At 35.0% G+C, this 22,264-nt stretch overlaps 1 protein-coding gene and 1 non-coding gene across 2 annotated transcripts; one reads left to right on the forward strand and one right to left on the reverse strand.

Moving 5' to 3' along the window:
- Positions 1–839: 839 nt before the first annotated feature.
- LOC141250494 (small nucleolar RNA Z103) lies at positions 840–934 on the forward strand. Its single transcript, XR_012312687.1, has one exon. It is a non-coding gene; the product is annotated as a small nucleolar RNA Z103 (small nucleolar RNA).
- Positions 935–5,428: 4,494 nt separating this feature from the next.
- Positions 5,429–18,699, reverse strand: LOC141250493 (uncharacterized). The gene is made up of 28 exons (XM_073670004.1): positions 18,694–18,699; positions 18,322–18,591; positions 17,846–17,851; positions 16,976–17,035; positions 16,790–16,882; positions 16,092–16,320; positions 15,572–15,678; positions 15,097–15,159; positions 14,427–14,527; positions 14,208–14,302; positions 13,771–13,791; positions 13,137–13,232; positions 12,933–13,053; positions 12,675–12,830; positions 12,383–12,570; positions 11,650–11,921; positions 11,092–11,193; positions 10,653–10,829; positions 10,384–10,572; positions 9,321–9,562; positions 9,079–9,225; positions 8,332–8,548; positions 6,989–7,117; positions 6,785–6,925; positions 6,649–6,711; positions 6,371–6,553; positions 6,242–6,301; positions 5,429–5,506 (listed from the first exon to the last, which is right to left on the reverse strand). The coding sequence occupies exons 1-28, from the start codon at positions 18,697–18,699 to the stop codon at positions 5,429–5,431; spliced, it is 3,612 nt and encodes a 1,203-aa protein (XP_073526105.1).
- Positions 18,700–22,264: the final 3,565 nt, after the last annotated feature.

Consider the following 22,264-nt stretch of genomic DNA (forward strand, 5'->3'; position numbering starts at 1 on the left):
TTTATTTGTAAGTAATTTATTCTTTCTTGACTCCACAAATATAGAACCTAGAATATTTATGTATTAGATTGGGTTAACTAAAAACATTTATATCTAATAACTAAACCTGAGCTTTGAAGTACCATTTTGCAGACTTTCAATGAAATATGAAAAAGTTATTGTTTAAAGTTTATTTTTAAATAATTTATTCTTTTAATTGACTCCATAAATGTAGAACGTCTTTATATATTACATCTAATAAATTAAAAATAGATAACAATTAGAGATTTTTTGTTGTTGAGAAAAGTTCTCCCATTTATCAAAATGATTTTATTTTTACTTTTTATTGGTTAAGGAAAAACAAAACCAAAAAATTAATCTTTCTCACAGATATAATGTGATTTGATTCTTTTTCAACACTATGGCTATATGTTTTAATCTATTAATATGTATATATTGTATTGTAATCACTATAGAATAAAGCTTCTACAATACTAACTTTTTTCACCATTTTCAAAACAATTTTCTTATGTGAGGTTGTCAATACATTCCTCTTTTTACATATTCTTATTTTTTTCATAGAAAATTTTAGTGAGGATTGCAGTAAGTTAATCCATGATGTCCATCTTGGCAAGGTTGAGCTCATTTTGAGATAGTATATATTTTATTATAAAAGTATTTTCTCTTGGAATCCCTCATCCTTATTATGTTCTATCTTTTCAATATCGTTCAATTTCTTTAGATCCTTATTGTTTGGAGGTCGATTTGGACTTTTCTACCATTTTTTGCTATTTGATTTTAGTATTTTTATCAGCGTTTTTCTTTTGTTCAATTCACCACAAAATAAATTGATACAAGATATAGATGTGGTGGGTTTTCCCATATGATTGAATTTGATTATATTATTCTATTTTTCACTCTTCCACTTAGTATTCAAGCTAATATTTTGATCTCTTAACTAAAAAAACAATATACAAGGGTTTCTTACCGTTTTAATTGTTTGAATAACTTATGAAATCATAAAATCCATATAATAAAAATATTAACAAACTAATTATTATTTTTAATTCTGGAATTGCCTTTTAAGTTTGAAGGATTATATGAAATGATCATTCAAATAATTTTCACTCATATATTAATATGATGACTTTTTTATATCTTTTAGTCACAATATTTAGACTTAATGTATCAAATAATAATAATTAAATCTTAAATCTTAGATATTATTAATTAAGTAAGATAATTATAGCCAATCAAATGATCCAACATTTCTACATAACGTATGATCATTATTATAATCAAACAAGATGTATCTATTAGATCATAAAGTTTACCCATTTGTTTAAATAAGCTTTCATTTTGACCAATGGAAGAGATTTGTATTATGTTTGCCAGATTCAAACAAATTTCTAAACCTTTTTTTTAGCATTACATAGTTATTTTTATGAAGTCATAATATAATTTCATTCGTTATATTAGTCAGAGAGTCGTTGATACTATGACTAAATTAAAAATCAAGCGAGGTTTATAATATAACATCACTTCCTTGTAACCGAAATAAGGATTAGTTTGCTAATCATGTCAACAACAATTCTTCCATTTTCATGCTTCAAGTGAGGACAAAGAACAAGTAAGTGTAGGCCTTACATGTAAAAAGTAAAAAATTGATGTCAATTTTTAGAAATATGAACATCAAATGTAGGGAAATATTAAATCCTACTTTACTAAATTGTTGATTTATTAATTTTTTAAAGACTAATATAAATTTATTTGCATTTCAAATTAAAAAAATATGTGATATATTATATTTTTATTTACTATATGTGAATTTTATAATTATCTTATTTTTCTAATTTATACTTCTAAATTTATCATTTTAATTTTTAAGTAGGCATGGGTCTTAGACTAGTAATATGGAAATCTTAGTGTTATTTTCGAAGAACAAAGAACTTAAACTAAAACGGTGTCGTTTTGTTATTCTTCGTTTAGCATCCGGTCGTCATGTTGCAACCAAAACCCTCGAATTCGAAGCCATTCATCACTCTCATAATCTCATTCCCTTCTTCTCTCGCTATTTTCGCCTGATCGTCATTTCCGCTTTCTTCCTCGCCCACTTCATATTTTTGAACTCCCTCACCGCCGAATTCTACTTATAGTCTTATCCGCCCTACATCTTTGTTTTCTGCGTTGGAGGTTAGGCTTCTCTTTCTGTATTCAGATTTGGGTTTTGCTAGTTTAATTTGATTCGCTTGCTGTTAAACCTAGAATTCGGATAGTTCAATATTTTATCCATCACTTTCAAGTAGAGAATTTGAATAATGAGTACTGTTGACGTGCGATAGGGCGCAGTTTGATGCATTTTTATTTAGGTTCTATCCTTGAAGTCGGATGCGTGACTTCTGTTTAAGCTGTTTTATGGTTTCTTAATCTATATAATTCCTTCTTTATGAAACGCCCTAAATCCTAATTTTACACAACCGCTCTCAGTGGCACGCAGAAGAAATCCTGCTAACAAATCGATGGCGTTGAGGCAACTCTTGTCTACCTACCGGCAATCTCTTACAACTCCCGGATTCTCCCCTGCTTTCCACCGATACTTCTCCAATTCCACCCCTTACATTGGTACACAGCTTAAATTTACTCCATTTACAATGCTTCTAGTTCCATTCCATTCCAACTTTGGTGTTCTAGGGTTTGTTAGGGTTTAAAGGATGAATTTGGTTTCTGATTTTGAATTTGGATGGTTGCAGTTAAGGTTGGAATACCAGAGTTTTTGAATGGAGTGGGGAAGGGTGTGGAATCTCACACTGCAAAGCTAGAGAGTGAGATTGGAGATTTTCAGAAGCTGCTCGTCACACGTACTCTCAAGCTCAAGAAACTCGGTATCCCCTGTAAACATGTACGTCCTCATCATTTCTGTTTCCAAACTTGATTCTAGGTCTTAATATTTAGTATTGTTCTTTGGTAGTTGAGTTCGCGCTTATGAAATCGCATATGATACTATTGACTCACGATTTGCTGCTGCATTTTGCAATGCTGTTAGGATGGTGAGTTGCTGTGTAATCTGGTTGATGTATATGAGGGAAATGGGTTGAGACTGCTGTATGAAGTTGAGCTCTTAATAAGTCCATATATAATCTATGCTATTTCTTATTTTTGCCAATTTCTTGTTGTGATTGATAATAGCTCAGATATAGCCTAATCTCACAAGGACAAAACAAGGTACATTAGGACATTACTGTGTATAGGGGATCCATTGTGAAGTTAGATTTGTGAAGGAACTAGGAATATATTCTTTGCTTTACTGAATGATTAGTACTAAGATAACCACTCAATGAACTCCACAGTCCACATTGAGGAATTAGTTAGGATTTATCTTTGGAAATTGATTGATGATGACATGTGTTTAGGAATCAAACAAAGAGACACTGGTTTGACCAAACCCATCCATTATGAAGGGAAACTAATTCTTATCTGGTTCACTATTCAAACAATACGAAAAAAGTATCAAATATAGGGTTTAAATTCATGAAGTCGATTATTTATTCTCTATACCTCAAAGGAAGTAAGGAACTATCTCCGGTAAACATGTCTATTTAAACTCGTTATCTCATATTAAGTTTTTATTGGTTAGATTTAAGGCACGACATATGAATCGAATCCTTGAGTTATACTGTTCTCCTACCTTCTTTCCTCTTAACCTGATCTACAAAATGATTCGCATTGTTATATTAGTTACTCCGATGATTTCCTTATGATCAGTTTATACTCATTTCATTTTGAAGGTGTTTTATTCCAGAACTGGCAAGCTACAAGTAATTACTAGCTTTGAACATTTGATCTGATGGAACTTCTTTTTTATTTCTTATCATGACAGAGGAAGCTGATATTGAAGTTTGCCCACAAATACAGGCTTGGACTATGGAGGCCTCGAGCCGAAGCTGTGAAGGCTTAACTTACTGTTTTCTAGATGTGCCTTCTTTGTAGTTCCTCTGAGCAAATTCTTGCTGTTGCATAACTCAAATCTGAAGTCAATGCTTTGCTTGTAAGGTGAAAAAGAAATAACTTTGAAATTGGTTTCTACCGTGCCTAAGTAACATTTTTGTATGGGTCGTTCTTTTTCTTGCTTGTAACAAACAATTGAGGTAATAAATGACCTATCTGATTAACATCAATCAAGGATTTTGGTTGGTGGGTGAAGTGAGTAATTAAGGAAGATCATGTTCGTTCGTACATAGGCACTGACAAGGAAATCCTACAGCACAACACGATTGGATGACTAGTTTGAAGAAGACAGGCACGTGTGGGGAGAATTGTTGCCAAGTGTGTGTACGTGTGGTGGCAAAATCTGCTTACTAAAGCGTACACCAAAAATTTGACGTATATACTTGCATGCTCCCGGCATACCCTTTGTAGTCTGTGCATAACACTGCACAACAGCCATAATTTATCCTTTTTTCAAGGACAAATGAGTATCAAATCTTAGTTCCTCCTCATAATATAGTTCTCATTTGTTTTTACACACTTGCCGATACACGTTTTGTATTGTTAATATTTATCATTATGCGTTAGTATAAATTATAAAATTTATATTATTAAAGTACTTATCGAGATGAATCAAACAAGATCCAACATGACTATGTTTTTTCTTATACATTAACAAGAATCGAAAAAATAAACTTCGTTCATGAATACTGTCAAAACAAGAATGAGCAAAATATTATGGAACGGAGGGAGTAATTTTTATAACCAAAACATATTACTGACCATAAGACAGGTTAAGAAATCCGATTACATATATGCATTGATTTATGAACAGCCTTTGCAGGTCCAATTGTTTGTCCATAGTTGGTTTTAGTTTTCTCCTACTATTTGAACAGCCACTACTAATCTACCATCAATTTTTCAATAATCAGCCACTACTAAGTCTTATTGACGCAGTAGCTATGTCTGGTAATGTTCAGATTGGAGAGACGGAGAATGAAAGCTCAGCATTGTTTTTCATTTGCTAACACTCACTCACAAGACACACAATATCAACGTCAAACAAAATCCGCACCTTGAATAAGAAAGAAACCAACACACGTAAGAGAAGCATAAACGTAGGAAATACAGATATTTAAATAACAAAAGAAAAGGCAATACGAGCCCTTCCATACCTGCTGTGCGCCACTCCATTCAGAGGTATTTCCCGGCAGGGCAAAAAATAATCATAAATCCCTCCACTTAATATACTACAAGGTATACAATAACAAGTGGAAAAAAAAGCCTATTGAATAAGATATAAACTCAGGTAAATGAACACACTAATCTATTGCAAACCCATTAGAATACAAGCAAAACCTCAAATAACCAATGAGCCAGAATGCCTTAAATTGCCTAGTAAACCGCTTTAAAGACTGCAATGGTCAAACTAGAATGCACTCCAAATCAAACAGGAAATGAATGGTTAATCGGATTGATTGACATAGAGAACAGGTACCAGCCCTGCCATCTTTCCATCTCTGCCGGGACGTTTCTTTCTTACCTACAAATCATGCACAAAATTAACACTTATTATATGCACATTTGGCAGGAAGAATGGAGCACATAATCCTAACTAAGGGTTTGTTTGGTGTTTTGTATTTATAAACACATTATAAAGAGCTATTCTACTTATTTTAGAAGAAAATAAATTTAACACGGTAAACAATATCTAACATAGAAAAAAGAGAAAGTGCATGATAAATATTTATGTGAAAAAAAGTCTTTATCAATCCTTTACCAAACATACCCTAAGGCCCCGTGCGGTATAATCTTCCGGAAACTAAAGGGAAAGGAAATGAATATAGTCCATTTTTCATGTCATTACTCATTTTTCAAAGTGCAAAATGGCCTTGCAAATCCCTTGTACAAGGGTTTTTTGTTCTCCTAAAGTTGTGGTAGGGTTTCAAGAGGGGGTGAAAATTCACTTTCTCCCTTTTTTTGACATGCAAATTTTGGAACACCATCCCAACATAAAAATTATGATCAATGTATCTTGAGATGGAATGGTTAGATTCGTTTCTTTCCCTTTCCCTTTCCAAAAACATCTACCAAACCTCTCTCTCTTTAACTGCTTATACTATCATTGTAAATAACCACACAATAAAACTGGATTTTTGGTTCATAAATCACATCAAATCCACATAAGAAAAACATGCAGACGTTCCTCAGCATCATGTTCAATGAATAGAGGTAATATCTAAGTTGTTTAGAAGGAAAAGATAGCAGATATACTTACATAAAACCAGCCATCCACCTCATAGTCAATCTCAACATCTTCACCAGCTGTCAAATTTAGCTGCAAGAATAGGGAAAATGATTAATGATCTGCAGTGGTATTGAGAAAAAGGAGAGAGGAAAACATTACCTCATCATCACCACCAGCTGTGAAGTCATAGAGTGCCTTACCGAACTTGGAACTTCCTTGAGAAACTGGTTCATCATCTTGTGATTTGTAACTATTTGAACCTGAACCTGCTATTGGATTATCAAATGAATCGCGTCTCTGCATGGCTGAGTTGTATGAAGGGGGAGGTGCTTCTTCTCTTATCTAAATAGGTTTCAACAATCAAATCATTACTACTTTTGATTATTATAGTATTAACAATCATAATAAACATATTATTAAAAGTAAGAATAACTCACAGGAGAGCCAATGCCTTCATACAATGATGATGAACCCCCATATCTATTTTGAGATGACTTTTCCTGCAACCCAGTTCAATAAATATCAGCAATAATATACTGTCAATATGAGATGTCTAATTAGATTTATACATACAGAGGGTTGTGAAGACCCATAAGACGGGCGCGAGCTAAACAATGAAGGATAGTTCATTCCTCCGAAATGAGAAGATATGGATGTCTCGACAGACCCTACTGAACCCGGTGAAGAAGAACCAGATGAACGTGCATCATCTTCCTGTAAATGCAAGCAGTTAATTAGCTTACAACTATGTTTAAATCAAGTGATCCTAAGCTTCACCTCTTGCTCTGTTGTCTCCAAAAGGGTTTTTGCCCATAAATCATCGTAACTAGTTGAAGGTCTAGAAATGACATTCTCTTCCTCCACATCTGGAGCATCAGTTCCCAAGCCAGCAAGAAATTCATTAACCTGAAAGCAAGAGGGAAGTCAGAATAGCTGCTTTTGACATCTCATAAAAATATTAAAAGAATAAAAACAAAGGAAACTAACAAATGGTCTGACAAGATACACCAACTATAACAAACCATGAAGACTATATAAACCCTGACAGTTGTTTGAGAGCTTTTTGTATGAAGCAAATCACAATGATAACTGGAATAGACCCATCGACCAATCAAGGTCGAAACAGATGAGGGATAATCCAACAGAAACTTGCAGTTCTAAGTGAAGCTAAATCAAGCACGAACCATTATGAGCTGTTTAACCAAAATAAGCCCCTTCAGTTGTTCAAGTATCAAAAAAGCAAACCTTAAAGCATCCTCAACGGTGATAGTCAACTTGAGTATCATAGTCAACTTTTTTATATTATTTTTATTCTATGATACTCTTACTTCACAATGGTTATATTCACATCAAGTATCATACTTAACTTTTTGTATTTCTCTTTTCTTTTGTCTTATTTGAAGAGTTGAAGTTATTTTTTAATTTTAAATTAGTGAAAAGTGAGGTTAGATGTGTAAGTTTTTTCATGATCTTGTGTAAGAGTGAGTATCATATGCATGATACTCAAAAGTAATCATTACATTGAAACAATAAAAAATTCTTACATTTATCTTTTAAAAAAATTCTAAGATACTTGGAGTATCACCATTGTAGAGATCTTAGTATTGGTACAAAATTCCGTCTTTTAAGCATTTTCTATACTCAATGTCTACAGGGAGAATTCCAACACTGGCTAAAACCAACCACAGCCAGCCTATATAAGGTGACATAAGGTTATCTCAAGAATACATGACACTACAAAAGTAACAATTAATTTTCACGAAAACGAAGATAATAGACACCCGAAGTCAACCCAATCTGACACTGACAAATTCACGAATAAGCTGATCAACATGATTTCTGTTGTAAAAGGAATAAGGGTGAACTCAAGATAATGTGTAAAAATATGCAAAATGCACGAACATATACTTTTGACATTGCTATGGTCCACCTATTTTTACTTTCTAACATGAATATTACTACCAGTTACGAGTTACACTAAACTTGAAGCCCTCAATCAATTTCTGTCCTCTTACATAGTAACTGCACTTTTAAATTCTTAATAGCATATTAGATCTATTAAAACCACCCATAATAGGTCTGAAATGGCATTAATCAAATTGAGAAAATAGATTCCATACCCTACTCATTGCAGGAGCATTCCTGCCCATTAAGCCATCATCGCCAAGGTTTGTAGCCCAAGCATTGACCAAGTCATCATCAAGGTCATCACGTTCAGCAGGCGTCGCTTTAGATTCATAAATAAGCTCAGCAATTCCCGTAGCAACTGCTGGATCCTTCAAACCAGCTGATGCACTAATATTATGCCGGGTGCGGTAGATATCAATGAGTTTTGCACTACAACAGGAAACACGTTTATGTCGGGATAGATTCTGACAATTAGAAGTAAACATAACCTTACAGAGCAGCAGCATTGCAACATAAAAAACACCCGGCAAGAAAATACATTCTCATTCGGAGGATTCACTTTCAGAGAGAAGTTAATCTCTCTAGGGAGCAACTTCAGAAAGAGGGAGGGATGCGCATTAGTCAAGTAAGTTAATCAAATTTATAATTTTTTATAGAATCACTAACTATGAGAATCTCTAGTGAAAGAAATGATCTAAAAGGATGAAACATATTGAGCTTGAGGGCAAGGGTATTCATACATTATGAAGTAGGAAAAAGGAAATATAGCTAACAAAAAATCCAAGAAATAGAGGATTCTTATTGGCAACAGATAAATAACAACACCTGGGTATCGTTTTAATTGGCAGTCAATAAATTCTGACTAATGTGAAAGGTGATATTGGCATGTTGGTAGCAAGAATTTTTTCTGACAAGGCAAAATAAACAGCAATTGTGTAGAAATAAAGACTGGGTGATACCTTGTTGGCCCCAGAGGCAGATACTTTGCTCTTGGAACATAACAAAATAATGAAACAATATCAAGTAGCTTCTCATGTGTCTCATACAACTTCTTCAGTTCTTCATCAGCCCATTCCTTATTTGTGTTGTCATGCACCCGAATTTCCCTAAAGAACCATGCAGACACATTATCTTCAGCAGATGATGAGTAACCGCAGCAATAAACAACGGTCATATTTAAGAAATGTTTGATGATGCTTACCTCAGCAACTCATCCTGTGCTTTATACATTTCATCAAGAATCTGTATCATAGGACTCAAAAGAGATCCCAGTCCTGTACCACTAGCTCCTTGATCTTCTCCATTACTGACATGCAATTCTGAAAAGTGGGACTGTACACCTCCTTGTGATAATGCATTTAGAAATTCATATATCTGAAGCCTATAGGGCTCGCCCGATCTGATAGCCAAGGTTGTAAGAGCTTGAGCAGCAATGATACGAACCTACATTCAAACCAAGGTCCAGTATTAGACAACTTCTCCAGATTATTGCCAAGTTTTCTGTTCTTAACTATTTCCTCCTAATAATATTCAATTTCTTAAGATACTTTTTAGCATCTGATGAATCACTGTCAAGTCTAGATTTGGGAACATCTTTTAGACAGTTCAAAACAGACATTTTGGAAATCTATCTATGTAATACTAAAGCAACATTAAAAACAGCTTATGTGTCCGCCTCTCATTGATTTGGACAAATGTCATCTTCTCATTCATTTTGAATATTTTTCTACACATGTCAAATTTTAAGAGCATTGTTATTTTTGCACCATAACCACGTGGCATCCAATTTGGCAGAAATTATACACCTTTCCTCTACTATTATGACTAGGATACTTTGACTTGATAAAACGAAACGTAACTTAAAGAATCTTTCATGTATTATTTTAGAGAATATCATTTTTTTATTCTAAACTGGAAACAAAATCTTGTATTTTATATACAAGGAAAAATCTAGCATAATTAAAATCCAACATTCACTTTTATATTTTATTATTAATATATCCTATAAAGAAAAATAGGAAATGACTAAAATAAAGTATACACAAAATCCCAATTACAAAAAAATATTATATAAACACAATCACCATTTATTATCTATGAGAAAGATATCTACTTATATTGTGACTCAATATGGTATAATTAACATTATTTATTTACGGATATTAAAACCTATAATATATCTTAAAATTATTTTAATTTAAACATAAAAATATTGAATAAATAGGGTTAAACTAATAGTATCTACAAGAGAGAAGGGGTGGTACCTCCCAACTACCATTAAAAGCACATCTCTGCAGCCTAGCCAGAGCACTAACTAGAGTGGGGTTACGAGAACTGGCAGCAGCCACCATTTTATCTGTATCCAGCATCATCAATGCAGTACCAGGTGGGGTTGCAGATTCCCAAGCATATTCAGATGCTGCATAATTTGCATTCTCACCAAGAAACCAGACCTGCGCAAGTATACAGTTCTTACTGACCGAAGAAAAAAAACAATAGCAGAAACTATAAATGATACTAAAATGTTGCATACTGCTGCTTGGACTAATCTTTGTAATGCCAAAGCTGATTTCGGATCAGATGCAGACACTTTATCAACAGATGTGAGACCTGCCATAGATCCTGGCTGGGGAGCTGGAAGATCAAGAACTATTGTTACAGCTTCTAGAGCTGTGTGCTTGCCGTCAGGGCCAGCTCCAACAAGGCAAGTCTGTAAACCCAAACGTAAAAAATATTGTTCATGAATATTTTATGATAATTGTAGAACTCATGATCATTATCTGTCCATGAGGATAGTCTAAATAAATGGAATCATCATGCCTTTGGAACTGCAATGAAAAGAAGTTAAGCATATACAACTGCAGAAATTATATTTCTGCCACTATTAGATGGTAAGATGTACAAAGATTGCCATACACGAATTTAGTTTAGAATGAAAAGTACATGCACTAGTTCCAATTGAATTGACTTACTTTCCACAGAAGCTGCAAGACATCAGCATCAATCTTCCCAGGAACTTTGGTGGCAAATATCCGTGCAATTTCAAGGAGAGTCACTGCCATATCAGGTGTTGCCTAGTAGCCAACAGAAAGATAATGAATATGAACAAACCACTGAAACTTCATGTACACATACATTACTTAACTTTGAGATTTCCTATATCATTCAGCCCCCTAAACTCGTAAACTATTAACTTAAAACAACTTTTCCATCTTTGCAACAATGCACTCCCAAAATAAATCATTACAACAGTTAGAAGAGAGTTGTTAACCAAAAACAAACAGTTTGAGGCCTCAAAACGAGAACAACTTGAAAATAAGTTTTTACCCACGGATGAGCAACTGAATCACGATAATTAGTCGTAAGATATTTAGCTTTTGTCTATCAAACAGTCGTTATTTAGTTTTGGGTGGAATGACAAATGAAAACATCAAAAGAAAAGGCATTAGATTTTTATAATAGTATTTCCGAGTAAATATACGGAGAAGTTACTCTCGGAATTGAACTTTTTCTGAAATATCAATTTGTACCTTAAATCGAGCATGCAGTGTAAGCAAAACATCATTTAAAAGTGAAGCTGGCCATGCAGGATCAGAGAGTTCTGAAGCTATGATCGATTTTATTTCATCAAATGATTCATATGGACTCTGCATCCATATCAAAGCCTTGATGACCATTCCTCGTACATATACACATTCACAAGCTACAGTGGTCCGTACAACTTCCATAAGCGATGCCAATAAACCAGCAATTGTTTCCCTCCCGCCAGTTCCATTAGATACAGAAGTAGTTCTTCTAATGGCTGCATTAAAGAAGTAGACTGTCAGTGCAATAATCTCAAGAATACTACAATATTCAGTTTCCATGAACAGATCCCTAATCAAACGCGGAGTAACCATGGAGTAGGAGATTTATTGGTTAGGTTCGTGCAGGGTCATGCAAGAAAAAAAATGTTCTCGAGCCTAGTGAACCAATACTCTCCAGGTTCACGTAATATGTACTATAAGTAACAAAAATTGGTCCACTGAGGACAGAAACAAAAAAATAATGGGTAGAAAATATATTTTTATTTTTGCCATGAACTTGGTGGGCATAAAAATATTAGTCAGCATGGGTACCCTCCTCTACGTTTTATTAAGAAAAAGAGAACAGGTTTGAGCTGAGACCACTTATCTAGCTCCCCCTTCCTCCTTTTAAGGGCGAAAAATAAATAAATTATAGACAGGACATTAACAGTATGTATATAAACTAAAAACATTGTACCGTCTGGATTAGTAGGATTTGTATTTTCATCCACATCCTCGTCAGCAAATGTATTTATCTGATCACCCTCATCAATATCCTGTAAGCCTACAGAAAAAGCTGCAGCTCGACTTTTTCCCATCTCTTGGACAACTCTTGCAGCTGCATGGAGAACTGGTCTGGAGAAACTACGAAAAGCACTCTCCAACCTGAGCACAGAATATAATTCTTAGCAATGGTAGATATTGACTCAATATTGCAACTAAGCAAAACAGAGCCCAAGAACAAATAGTAGAAGTAGTAATTATACTACCTTCTCATTACAAGCTTGATAAGAGGCTGAGGTCGTCTGATCTTTTTGGATTTATCTTTACTGGACTTAGCATCTTTTGATGACAGGGATGGTGCCTCTGGCAATTTCAACATCTCTCGAGTTAAGCGATACCACCCAGCAGCACGTTCCTCAGTCCTAGAGAAAACATAATATCAGCAAAATGTGGTTCAACAGCTTCTGCATTAGTTATATATTTCAGAATGGAAATGGGAAAGTCTGTCTAGTTTAAACCAATACCTCTCAGAGTTGTCAGATTTACCCAACACGCAGAGAATAGCTTCAAAGCAGACCCTTTCACTGGGATCCAGGAGAAGTTGATACAGCAAGGAGTTGAATTGAGATTTAATATCAGGCCTCTCTGAGAATGTAAAACTACAATCAATTCACTTCCTTCCTACACATTTTTAATAATATAATAATAAGAGAAGTTTGGTAACTAACCATCTAGTGCCCGTGCACCAGATATCATGTGACACAATCGTGCAAGAGAAACTCGTGCAAGAACATCATGCAAATGAAGGACATCATGTAATGCCCCTGGTTCAAGAAGCATTGGCAACAATCAAAAGAAGTCGCAACATGTATGAAAATTGAAGAATGAAACATAATCAAAGAACATTCAGGTTTTTGTTGAAGAAATAAGCGATGTATTAGTACATTAGACCTTTATTCTTCTACATATATATCTATAGCATGCACCTAGCTAGAAGAAATCCTTCTTACGACCCCCTTCGTCCCCTGTTTCATCTATCTAGACAATTTGATGCAAGTTCGAAAGTACAATAACGACATGAATGGAATTGAACAGTTAAGCATTGAATCTATTAAGTTCATTAAAAATGAAGTGCAAATGCATTTATGAGGGAAATATTTTTTGTACAAAGACAAGAGAAATGAGTAGTTTAACTGAGATCTTTGTGGAGGAAAATGGCCATTAATAACATAGAATACCATGGCATGATCTATTCTACCCAGGAACATCTTGTGACTTTATTCTCTTTAATTAGCATAAATACACCCAATTATGTAGCCAATAACTACTGCAATGGAAGTCACAAAGCAACATTGAACATACCTCCAGGATCTGCCTGCTTTCCTGCAAAATCAACCAAAAGAAAAGTAAAACTATATAAGAAAAAAAGCCAAAACAGTTATCTCAACAATCATTATTTGCAGGAACCTTTAAAAATTGATAGTAATTGAGGTGCAGCTAAGGTAATATAAGAGACTATGAAGCAGCATGACTCTGGTGGCTGCATTAGAAACAACTTTACTGTAATTTCCTGCATTTCATCCAAAAATTCTAACTATATCTATCTTCAGTACATCAACCTCTAGTTCTGAGAGCACACATGTCATTCAAGAAATATGTCCCTATTAAAAGCAAACTTCAGAGATCGCTCCCAGTGGCTAATAACTCTATGCAAAAGATCCATTCAAGAGATCGTATTGATTCAACAAAGTTCAGTAAAAAAGAGAAATCAACCATAATCAAATATAATTGTACGCTACCCAATGCCATTGCGACTGCATAGGGATCCATAGATGCAAGCTCAGACATTATCTCCAGAGAGTGTCTGACAGCTACGGGGTCAGCGAATGAAATCCTGCAGTGGAAAAACTGAAGCAGTAAGCACCATAAAGACAGCAAAATATGATGTAACTTGTACAATGTTACAAGAATGCTATAAGAACAAAGTCTAAATTGACATATCTAAAGACTTGAATTACCCCTGCACAGTGCGATGAAGAAATGCCGGATTTCCTGGATCAAGAGGTAGCCTTCTCAATGCACTCAGTGCAGCATATTGCAAGTTACTCCGTACAACAAACTGAACCGAAAATTGCCAATTAATTTCCATAACAGTTGAAATAGGAGTTCACTCAACAGTTTGTTCATTGTAAATACAAAAGGGATTGTTACAACATGAGTATAAACAAAATATGCAAATATCTTCCCCTCCCATTATGATAACCAATAGATTAGAACTGCTATGGTTCAAAATAGGACCACAATAGAAAGAAATAAGAGTGCGGATATATGCATCTGTGCATGATCTACTGAAGGTGATATTCCATGTCAAACAAATCTGAGCTACTCCAATAGAAACATGAAGAAACCAGGAGACCCACAAATATACAATTAGATATTTGAGGAGATGGTCATAGAAAATTCCTTAAAACTGCTCTGTAGAAAACCTATAAAACTAGGATCAGCATTTTAAGATCTTTTCATGGAAATACTGTATATTTGAGCAAAACACTTGTTCTTAAAATAAATTGGGTTAAATTCGAGATCAATGAAAAAAATTAGAATGCAAAGGAGGATCGAGTGCCTATCACCTAAGCAAGAAGCGCACTAGGAGTCAAAAGGATGAAGAAGGTTATATTATAAGCATACCTCTTTATCACCACCCTTGATTCCCAAAATTCCCTTTTTCGGTTTGTTAGGACCATCACCCACCTGGAATCAAAACGCAAATGAAAACCAGAATCAGAATATTATCTTCTGAATGGTGATGACATCTTATGCTAAGATGAGAAACTTATAGAGAATAAATCACAATGATATGCATGCTATTTCCGATACCCATTTTATGGAAATTTAAAATGTTCATATTCCTCCCGTGGGACTAACCCTAACCCACTCAGTGCCGCCTAGACATCTCGATTTGGCCAAAATTGGGCCGGCATCAGGACACCTAGTGCTGGCCGCCTAGCCTGATTTTTAGAAACTACACTTCTTTTTCTTTGAAAGTAGATTAAAAAAAACTATTGATGCTGTATAGAATTTACAAAAAAAAACGCATGTGGAATATCTATAAGACTAAACAAAATTATAGTCAATGGAAGGTAAATTCAGATAAAACACAAACCTTGTCAAGAATCCCGAAGACAATTTCATATAGTTTGGCTAAAATCTCTGGGTTACTAGAAGGAGAATATGTTAAGGCCTTCAGTGCTTGAATTCTTCTAGCATGAACTGCAACATGAAAAATAAAAATAAATAATCAATCTTATCTTCCCAGTTTCATAAGACAACAAAATTGAAGAAAGAAGAAAGTGAACAATATCAAAAATTATCAGCCCTCATGAGCATTAAAAAATTGAATCCAACATGATATATTTTGCTGATCTAAGTTTGCATAAGATTTCCACAATTTAACATTTAGTATAAGCAAATTAAAGAAGAGAACGTGTTTCCTGGGGGAGGATTTCAGACATTGGTAATTGAAATTTTTTCCCACAAACTAAACTAGAAGATTTTCTTATCAGTAATTTGGTTGGATAGACCATCATATATTTTTCAAGATGAACACCCTTAGTAGCCTTACTAAACAGTCATCTGAAATTTAGATTTCCATTATGAAATCAACGTAGCAAGATGCAACTCACATTCAACCTCTTCATTCAAAGACTCGTTAGTCAGCTGGTTGACAATCCGAGGAACAACATCAGCACGAGTGACACCACCAATGGCATCAATATCAGCTAATGCATCCCAATTTGGAGTAGGAATTCCCCCGCCACTACTTAAACCCTGGGAACCTGTATCTGATAAGATTCTAGCCAAGTAATAATAGACATATCGCAGGACAGTCCTGTCTTCACATTGTTGATTGAGCTGCAACAATCAGAATAAGAAAAATAGTCATTGTGGGTTTAAATATTTTATCAAGGATACAATATAAGGCAGATCAACCAATGACATCTCATGTGACATTATATCTTGCTTAATAGAGAAAAAGACAGGTGCGAGGCCCTAAAAAGAAGCGAGAAAATCCAGGTGTTCTGATGCACGCCTGGAACTCAAATTGGTTTGCAAATTGTATCTGATGTTATATGGGAAAAATATCATTTAAGATACGGAATGCTCAATGAAGAACTGTTGCTGATTTCTCCAACAGTTCAAAACTGGGAGTAGAGATATTCTTTATATATGTTTGTAAAAATTGAAATTCGGCCAAAGCATACCTGCAACATCAACAACCAAAGATATTCGAACAGCAGCAAACAAAAATTAATACTCAAACTAACTGTAAATTTCTCCAACTGCCACATGGACATTTCATTCAAACATATGAAAAGCGTACCATGAGAAGAGAGGGGGCCAATGATGGATCAACTGAGTTGTACACTGCAAGCTTTGGAAATACATGATTTACCAACTGTCTCTGAGAACTTTTCTGCAATAATAAGGTTACACCAATCCAAATTCAGTACATGCCAGAAATGCAAGCAATCCATAAAACTGAAGTTCGAGGCAGTGATATACATACTTGATCAGATGTAGCAGCCAATTCATGGATACTCCTTGCAAGCTGAGCATATGATACTGGCTGTGACATGCAAATAGAACAGGTGCAAAGATCAATCATAGTGCACATATATCTGTATATATATCTGTGTCATCCTTTAATACTACTTATATTCTAGAAATATGTAATTAATACATGGTGAGAAAGGACATACTTCTTATCTTTAAAGGAAGGGACAATTACTTCAGATAGGCAGAACATTAAGTAAATAAGAAGGGAAGATCCGTAGACCAGGAATCCTAGTCTTGAGTTTTGTAACTAGAAATCTCCATAAGAAACTAGCCTGATAAGCAAAAGAAGCGAGAAAGACTACAAAAGATTTTTAAAACATTTAACAGAAGCAAAAGCACACAACAAAAACAAAACTATCAAAGCAATCCAGATACGACCTTCAATCTTGCAAAAGCAACTTCAATGTTATTAAATTTTATCCAACTCCATGTAAGATAGAGGTTTCAAAAAAAAAACTTCATGTAGATAGTTCATATCAGTGGAGACCTTGAACAAATGTAATATGATATCTTTCATAGATTCTAGATAAGCTTATTATCTGCATCAAACCTTTAGCAACTAGAATTGCAACCAGACAGACTTCATCACAGCCCAAACAGTTACACTAAAGAGCACAAGGAAGGAGCTACTATAGGAACTTTAACTACAAACCATATAATGCTATAATGCAGTCATCTCCTCAGTACTTTAAAGTTATCAACTGGTGCATACATCTTCAGTCAGCACATATCAAGAGATCTTATGCACTGTTTTATTATTGTCTTTCAATCATCTTTCTAATCTCAATTATCTCATCTTTATCCACATCACAAGTCCTACTTTTTTCTAAATTCATGAAGAATCCGGAAAGATATTCATATAATGTACAAGAAAGCTCAAGTTGATAATCAAAATAATTAAAAAAACATAAAGAAGTAAACTGTGGTGAGCTCTTAATATCACAAGTTCACAATGAAAATAATTCCATACTCTGTTATATGAGTAGAAAAGTTAGTCTGTTTACATAAATCGCCACTACACATAACAACCCTAAAATTATCACATTGCTTCAAAAATACTGGTCAAGCAGAGTCACCCCCTAAAAACAAACAATCAATTTAGCAATGTCTATATGTCATGTGCGCCCACTAGTCATATAGCTCAATGAATGCCACTCAAAAACCAAAATCAACTATGATTTTTCAGAAATTATGCTGCCACCGCGAAATATATACAGGTCAATAGCAAAATCTTGATTTCTGAATTAGCAGATGTTGAACCAAAGACTTAGTTCAGGTAGAGAAAGAGCTTTTTACTTTTTTCTTCTGTTTTTGGGGCAAAATATTGGCACGAACAGCTTTAGCTGCCGAGATCGTATCGCTCTGAATCTGCATTAGTGTTCCTCTCTTCGACTTCTTATCCGTCCCCGGTTTTCCCAGCACTGAAGATGACATTGACGAAGATGGCGGGGCGGAGGCAAAAGAAGGTGACTGCACTTGCGCCGTAGAACTGGAAGACGACGAGGCCGGGGGATTTGCCTTGGGGTCTGCCGTGATCAGATCCATCAGCGTCGTCCCTGACGAATCCTGCAAAACAGCAAGAATTCCAGTAATTCGAACGTGTACGCTGAGGCACACCAACGAAGAGGCTGAAATGCAAGGAGATGGAGAGATCTGACAAGTCATTACCGCCATTTTCAGTGCACTGCAGTTCAATTGGGGAGATCGGATGCTCTATGAGGGTGATCTAACAGCTTCTCTCACTCGCTGAGCGGAAAGGAGCAATCATAAGTACGAAATTCAATCCCTATGAGATCAGCAATGATCTCAAAAAATAGCGAATCGTAGGAGATGTGTTGGAGATGGATGGTGAGATTGGGTTAGAATTCTTACATGGAAGTTGATGAGTTCGAAATGAACTTGTCGTTGAGTGTCTTGCCCTGAGTTGGTGGAGAGAGTTTGGGGCAAGGATTAGCAAGTAAGGACTGCGGAGGGCAGAGCCGGAGACGGGGGAGAAGTTGGGGGCCTATATTGAAATAATTTTGATGTTGCAATGCAATTGTAATGGGGAAAGGCCGGAGAATACAAGTCTTGACGAGTCAACATTAGCTTAGTGAAATTAACAAGAAGTTAACGAGCATAATATAAGGAAATCGAAGAGTATCCCGGTCTAGACATAGTGCAATCAAACCAGGTGTTAATAATGTGTTACTTAGGTGATAGGGGTGTTATCCCCACCCCTTTGTCCAAGGTTCAAACCCGATTTCAACCTTTAAAAACACTCCGTTCACCTCTTTCGATCCATTACGACGCTATTTCCCCAATTCATCGTGTTTTAGTTATGTTCCTGTAGGAATAGTAAGTATTTTGCTACTCTTCCTTGTATTTATGCGATTATGGAGATTTAGTGTATGTTCGTTTAATTTGTGTTGAAGCGTGTTGATGTTGATGTTGATGCTGATGCTGATATGAAAATGGATGAATAATATTTGGGAAATGGTGTTTGTTAAACGTTGTTGATATTGGAAATGAAACTTATCACATTTACTTTAATACCCCTACATATTGGCCTGGTCATGTGTAAGTCAGGTGCAAATGTTAGTCACGCATACATTACATGGTAGAGAGCTTAGAGGATAGTATATATGGATGGATGGGAAGCTAGGGGTCATGAGCTTCATAATTGCAACCCCCATATCGATGTACCCAAAATCATTCAACGATTGAAGGCTTCCACTTGAGAACCGGATATAGTAATATCCCAAAGTACGTATGTTTTCTCAATCTCTCTATAATGATATGTGGCATGTGTATTTACTGACACGAGTTTCAATTGTTTCACTTGATTAAATCCAGTTATACATTTAAGGAAGTGAGTTGTAAAAGCTGGATTCTTCTCAATTGTAGGAGATTTATTAAGCGTCGTTGTTGAAGTGTTATCCAAATCTGCAAATTTCAAATACCCAGGTTAGTATTGTTGACAAAATAAAAAATGGATATTACAAATTACTTGATATGGATGCATGTGTACAATTAAGATGCTAATTAAAGTGTATGATTATATTGACCATCTTTATTAGTTTAATATAAATACCATTTATAGTAAGGATCTGGGCTTAACTAATATAAAATAAATATCATTTATAGTAATGATCTGAGCCTAACAAAACTAGTAATTGGTAAAATGTAATTGTTAGGAAATTAAGGAAAATCTCCCTTTTCATCCAATTCAGTCATATAATTTTACAAACCGATTTCATTTTTAAACTGAGATGGTAGTGAATATTAGAATGAATAATCAATTAGGTACTAAGAATGATTAATTATTACAATGTAACCTTAAGAACTATACAAAGTACTTGATATGGATGTAATTGCATATAAAAACCACTGTAATTATTGACTAGGATTTATGGATATGTTTCTCTATCACTGCTTGCTTTCCATGACAGGCTTTCAGGGTCTTCGTGGTTATAAACATCGTGAATATGTTAAAATTGTATTTAATTTCAATATTGTGTGTGGTATCTGAATATTAAGTGCATTTCAATTAGTGTAGGTATCTTAGGTGTGAATAAGGAATGAATAAATTTAGAGCTAAAAATTAACAAATAAGTGGAACATATTATTTTTAAAATTTAGGACCCATAGTAGAAAAATGGCGGAAAATGTTCGAGGGTGAAATTCACCAAGGAAATGATGACGGCAAGGGCGTGCCGTTTGGGTGGACGGGCAGTTTGACAGTGACCTTAATGAAGGTTTTAAAACAATTCCATATAAAGTTCGGGTACAAGCAGTCATATGATTGGGCAATTGTAAACAGGTATTTCCAAAACATACAAGATTAACTTTGGGCAAGTATGTTGCAAGAAACAAAGTGAAGCACATGAATATGAAAGGGGTGGTGTGATTTGAGGTTCAAGTTCATTGGGATAGGTTGGGATAAAGGTACGGAAATGATGACCCTTCCTTATGAGTGTTAGGACTTATTTAAGAAGGTGATTATCTTATATATTTTTATTATATGTACTGATTTTATTGCGGGTGTGATTTGTATTTGATTCAAAACATGTTGTGGAATAGACGAAGCTGAAAGGATACCTCAATTTCAGAAAGAAAGGTGTTAATCTTGATCAGTGTGAACTGTGGGATGAGATATTGGGAATACGTTGGCGACAAGTAATAACGTAATATCGATAAGCATGGATCATAGCTCTGCACCAAAACCTCTTTCTATTACGCTTGAACATCCAAATATAGAAACTTTGGGGAGTACACATGGCAATGATTTTGGACATTGAAAAAAATGGAGGCGGAGAAAGTATGCAAGCACTAGTGGCTAATTTAAGGATAGATGGATCCTACAAGGACTACTTGGCGAGTGTCAATGAATCGTTGGCATCCCCTACTTCAAAATCTAGAGCAGGCCCTTCCCAAGTTAACCAAGTCATCCGTCTCAAACCAAAGGGTAGTTCACCATTACAAAGGGTGAAGCGTAAAAGGAAGTCGGCTCCCACTTCATTTAGCAAGCACATAACATTGGTTTGGGATAGGGGAAGAAGATGCTTTCTCTCATGGAAGGTGAGTGTGATAGTACGGGTAATGACAAAGGTCAGAAAAACTATGAATACGACAAGGTATTTTTTGTGTTGGATATGTTGGTTAAAGATGGTTTACTTGATGAGGAATCTAAGACGTGTTTTGCAATTTCAAGACTCGGTGATGACTACGCCTGCCCAGTGTTTATGAATATCCCTAAGGATACGAGTAGAAGAGTTTGGCTAATTACGAGTACGATACTACCCACAATATATGCACTCCGTGAGCTAATGAGTTGGTCTACAAATTCGAGAATAAATCTACGGTGGGAGAGAAGTGAAGTTGCTTTAAGTTTTATGAATTTCTATTAAGTGGATCAAGTGAGTTGTCCCTTGTGGGTAGTAATTTATTTTCCCGAATTTTCGTTGTGTCTTTTAAACATTGTTGATGTTTTGTCGGTGTTTGTCATATATGTAACTAGATTGATCATGAATACGCTTATTATGTATGTCTTATATGCTTCAAATATTTATGCAACTTCATTACAAAACTATATTGATTGTGAACTATATTTGTAAAGTTTTTGTGTGTTCAATATGGAAAGACCTCCAATTTCAAGAGGAGAACAGAGTAAGATTAGGAAAAAATGGCTTCCAAGGATTCAACTTTGGTTGAAAGCTTGTGCACAACTTTCTCAAGCATACCACGATAAGTTTTATTA

The sequence above is a fragment of the Phyllobates terribilis genome, unplaced genomic scaffold (assembly GCF_046119375.1).
Source record: "Phyllobates terribilis strain yellow unplaced genomic scaffold, ASM4611937v1 Scaffold_5824__1_contigs__length_48872, whole genome shotgun sequence".
Classification (NCBI taxonomy): domain Eukaryota; kingdom Metazoa; phylum Chordata; class Amphibia; order Anura; family Dendrobatidae; genus Phyllobates; species Phyllobates terribilis.

What these genes read in the sequence shown, in the direction of transcription:
- LOC141250493 (XM_073670004.1), bottom strand. An exon ending in TCTTGCAGCTTCTGTGGAAA is followed by an intron (nt 10,830 to 11,091) that starts GTAAGTCAATTC and finishes TTGGGTTTACAG; the next exon opens with ACTTGCCTTGTTGGAGCTGG. An exon ending in ATGAAGGCATTGGCTCTCCT is followed by an intron (nt 6,554 to 6,648) that starts GTGAGTTATTCT and finishes AAACCTATTTAG; the next exon opens with ATAAGAGAAGAAGCACCTCC.